Below are 5,034 nucleotides of genomic sequence, written 5' to 3'. Positions count from 1 at the left end.
GACACACACACACACACACACTCACACACACACACACACACACATACACACACACACACACACACACACACACACACACACAGACACACACACACACACTCACACACACACACACACACACACACACACACACACACACACACACATACTCTTAGTCAAAAAGGAGCGACATGCCCATTATTTGTAGGTGATTCCTCTAAATCAGGAGCTCCTTTAGCTTAAAGAGGCTTTGTGAAGACGCACTCAGAGCACCACACACACACACACACACACACACACACACACACACACACACACACACATACACACACATGCACCTAGAGCCCTCCTGATGGTCTTACAACACAGTCACCACACTTCAGTCATAGCATTAGACACAGTGATAAGCAGAATACTAAGAATATTAACTATGATCAATAATAATCATAATAATATTATAACAATAATAATAATAATAATAATTTGTATTGTTATTATTGTTGTGGTTGTTTTTACTAGTCAAAATATATTCCCAATGCTAGTCGGGGGAAAAACGCAACTTTTTTTTCCCCACATTTACATTTTGTATTAATTCCATAATTGTAATAAGACAGATAAATAGCTGAATGAGAAAGATTTATCTGGCATTGCTACGTGTACACAATCCGTGGCCGTAAACTATTCCTGCCTTGGCTGATTTATGTGTGTGCTGTTTAGAGGACATTTGCAACATGTTAAATACAGCGGAGCGTTCAGAACCTAACCCTCCAATAACATCATTTAGCCAAAGCTGCTGGAAGCTCCAACAGGGCGGGCAGCGAGTGTGTGTGTGTGTGTGTGTGTGTGTGTGTGTGTGTGTGTGTGTGTGTGTGTGTGTTCGCCGTAGAACTTCTGCTCTTTGAACCCAGCGCCGTAAAGAACAGTGAGAGGTGTGAATCTGAACACGCTGCCAAATCTGATGATTTATGCCACGAGATGATTACGGGGCATGAATCAATCAATGCTCAGGAATGTTATTAGGCAGAGTGCCAGAAGATGCTCTCTCTCACACACACACACACAGACACACACACAGACACACACACACACACACACACACACACACACACATCAACCACAGGCACTTGACAGAAGTGGGCTGTCTAATGCATCCTTAAATGAATGTCATAAAAGTCAAAAAGGTGCCAATTACATCACTAAGGAGCCCCATCACGGAGAACAAACAAAAACAAAGACAGCTAATGCCTGACACAGAGAGAGGGAGAGAGAGAGACAGAGAGAGAGAGAGAGAGAGAGGGAGAGGAAGAGAGAGAGAGAGAGAGAGAGAGAGAGAGAGATTGAGGGAGAGGAAGAGAGAGGGAGGAAGAGAGGGGTGTATTACCTGTGTCTGACACAGGGGTCTGACACGGAGGAGGCATGTTGGTGCTGTCACACAGTGTGTGTGTGTGTGTGTGTGTGTGTGTGTGTGTGTGTCACACAGTGGGCCGTCTTGTCGGGGCCCCAGTACCACAGGGTTACGGCGCCATGTTACTGCCATTACAGATGTCTCTCTCACAGCACACACACACACATGTACACACGCGGGTGGGCTGAGGAGTACATTCACACTCTTTATGCACACACACACACAACACACACACACACACACACACACACACACACACACAGAGAGAGACCTCACTCCCCACACATACAACCTCCAACACACACACACACACACACACACACACACACCTAACACAGCCCTAGACAGAAGCATTGAGTGCAAATAGGATCTTCTCCACAGGAATGATCAGACAGCACATTCTGGCAGGGTCAAACCCGTCTGGTCTCCAGGGAGACGGACTCCCAGGCCTGGGCTATGGGCTTCACACGGTCACTGAGGACGGCCCACAGCCCCGCCGGGAGCGCCGGGAACGCCGGGAGCGCAGGAGGAGACGCGGGAGGAGACGTGCACAGAGAGGGGGACCCGCTGCAATAAATGTCTCTCCTTTGTGTGTTACCAGGCATCTAACAGAGAGATGCCATGTCCCCCAGCTCTGGGGAGGCACCGTGCTCAAGGCCCTCACACAAAAAGGCAAGCATGAGGATCACACACACACACACACACACACACACACACACACACACACACACACACACACACACACAGGTGGCCCCACTGCCATATGGATACATACAAGTCACACTGAACAGAACACACACAACTCTCAAACACAACAATAGCCACACACTTCAACCCACCCTCTGTAGAGTCCCCATCCAGTCAGCAGCCCACCACTACACTACATCAGCATTAAACCCAGGGCAGTAAGGGGCTCTACTCTACAGACATACAGCTCTCATTTAAAACACATCAGAGGAGAAGTGGGCTCATTATTTCATTGCACACCTTATTTTCCTAACAGAGAACAAAAACTACAAAGGATTTTTTTTTTCACACAGTGAAATATGATACACGACAAATATAAATCAATACAGACAGTTCATTCATAGAACAGCTGCAATTTGCTATTGATCACTGTTATCAGAATTAATTTAAATCAATCTTACAGATGACAGCACCTCACTGTGATATACAGTTTACAGTTTTATTTTGCTAAGGAAATTTGTTATACATTTTTCTAAAGCTTACTTAAATAATGTGAATTTCTTTCAAAATGTGCATTTTACACCAAGAATATCTACTGTAAATTATATATGAATATAATATTTATTTCGCATACGTTACAAGTAGCCTAATTCGTTGTACGTTCTCATAACTTTTTACGCAAAACAAAAACGTCTTTTCCAAAACAGCAATAATATTAAAAACAACAGCAACAACAATAATAATAATAATTGTAATAATAATAATCGTTAGGTTTACTGAACTGCAGTATTTATCAAACACAGCAGTAATTTAACTAAAAGTAAATCCATTGAAATAACTCAATTTGAATCGATAAAATAAATCTATTCTTTTTTAAAGCCGCCATATGTCCTGGGTAAATAGACCATATACATGTAATGTGAGAAGATCAATCATCAGTATCAATTCTTATCGCCGTCATTTCAGCAAATGGTGCGTTAACCGCTCCTGTTTCCCACAACGACAGGTGATCAAACAGTTAATAGCCTGATAACTTACTAAGTGTGCACCAAAATGCACAAAACGGCACCTTCAAATATATATTATTTAATCTTTACGCATTCATCCCGAATAATTCATTAGAGTTTGGGAACAAAGTTAGCGCATTCCCCGTAAAAATTTAAAACTACGACCTCAGGCCAATATATCATATTAATAATGTTTTCATAAAACGCACCCTTTCTGGCGTAAGGATATTTGCAGGGGTGTAAGCGGATCCAGGCAGACACAAAACACACACAACACCGACGGGCTATCAGGGCCTGTGGACTATCAAAGGCAGTCTGACACTGTAGAAATAGTCGCAGTATAGGTAAGGCATTAAAAGTCATGTCTTTTTGAAAATTAAATATAGGCCATTGTTTATTTTATGATGATCAAATTTCGCATATATGATTTGTGTATGACAACTTACTCGTGGGCTTCGTTTCAAATCATGTCGGCATTTTCTTGTGGTATTCATATAAATACATGTCAGCATCGAATATTTCAATATATCAAAAATAATCCAGGTGCTTACTGTTGGTAATCGTGTTTACAGTAGAGTTTCCTCTCCCGGAAGTAGCAACTCGCGGTGAGGGGCTGTTGACACACTGCACACTGTAAACACTCCTCGTGCCAGGATGAGTCGTTGACTCGCATGAGAAAGCGGTCAGCGATGGGCCGCTGGCATCCTTCGCACACGGACGGGTGCTGACAGTCGGTTCCTGAAGAAAAAAAGCGAAAGAAAACATTAAAACGTTTAAGTCAAACACTTTGCATTAGGGCTGATTTCCTCATGATGAATATTTGAACCAACCGATTTGTTGTTGTATTCGGAAATAGACTACCTCTAAATAAATTAAGGAAAGTAGGCTAATTTCTGAAGACAAAAAAAGTACAGGTATTTATTTATAATATGAAATAGCCTTTAATCTGAAAAGCAACCTGGTTGAAAAGAAAACGTTTGCAAATGTTTATCTTGCCGTGACTAATAATGGGCCTATTCAAATTCACAGAGGGTCATTCTTATGTGTAACCTGGCCTTTGTATTCTCCCTGTGTGCGTGGACCGGCTTAACATGTGCTCCGCTACAGACTGATCACTACGCAATTGACCTCTGTGGAGAACAGCATTTAGGTCTATATTCGTGATTTAATAAAGAAAAACAACGACAACTTTACAGTAGACCGTAGATTATAGCGACATCCCAGTGGTCCATAACTGTAAACTAACCGAGGACATCGGCGCTAGGTACAATTTTAAGAACTTGTCAAGTAAGGTGATTTCTAATTTACTTTAGACTTGAGACAACTGAGAGTCCTGCCATATTTTTGCCTTGTGAATGTGCGTGCAGACAAGGGGCTGCTTGGCCGCGAATGAGTCATGAGGAGGACGCAGAGGTGTGGGGCAAAACTGATAACTTAATGCAAAGGAATGGACCGCAATGCAAATGCTTTTTTTTTGTGTGTTGCTCACGTAAAGCGACACAATCTGCAAACACTCGCCCTGTGTGTAAAGCTCGCTGACATGGACGTATCTGTATAGAGCCCAGCTAGAGTTGAAGCCGAAGCAGAAGAGAGAGAGGGAGCCTTACCCAACATGACGCCCAGAGTGGCCGGACCCGACCGTAAGGGGTGATCCTCCAGCTTTATACCGTCCAACATCTTAGAAAAGCTCGACCTACTCCCTGCAGAAATGCACCGTTCTCGTGATTTGAGACCTGATGAAACACACATGAGAGTATTTCTGTAAGACCACTGTCGCTCAAAATCCAAAATAAAAACATTTATTTTCCACCCAAAAGTAGTACATTTATTTGCAGATATTTAACATTTGCAGATTCAAAAGTCAACATGACAACGTCCGCTGCCAGACACTACAATATTATAAAGAGATAGTAAACTTCATAAACACTTTATCACCTGTTAGTTGCAGTGATTTTG

At 42.6% G+C, this 5,034-nt stretch overlaps 1 protein-coding gene across 1 annotated transcript in view; it reads right to left on the bottom strand.

Moving 5' to 3' along the window:
• The window catches only part of lmx1bb (LIM homeobox transcription factor 1, beta b), a 115,038-nt gene extending 110,212 nt beyond the window's left edge, over window positions 1–4,826 (bottom strand). The window contains exons 1-2 of the mRNA XM_031570903.1: window positions 4,686–4,826; window positions 3,630–3,816 (exon numbers count right to left, since the gene is read on the bottom strand). Of these exons, the coding sequence (XP_031426763.1) occupies window positions 3,630–3,816; window positions 4,686–4,755 (257 nt within the window). The 5' untranslated portion in view covers window positions 4,756–4,826. The remainder of the gene's footprint in view (window positions 1–3,629; window positions 3,817–4,685) is intronic.
• Window positions 4,827–5,034: the final 208 nt, after the last annotated feature.

This window comes from Clupea harengus, chromosome 7 (genome assembly GCF_900700415.2).
Source record: "Clupea harengus chromosome 7, Ch_v2.0.2, whole genome shotgun sequence".
In the NCBI taxonomy this organism is placed as follows: domain Eukaryota; kingdom Metazoa; phylum Chordata; class Actinopteri; order Clupeiformes; family Clupeidae; genus Clupea; species Clupea harengus.
The sequence above is the reverse complement of the archived record's forward strand: the minus strand, read 5'-3'. Positions and strand labels throughout refer to the sequence as shown.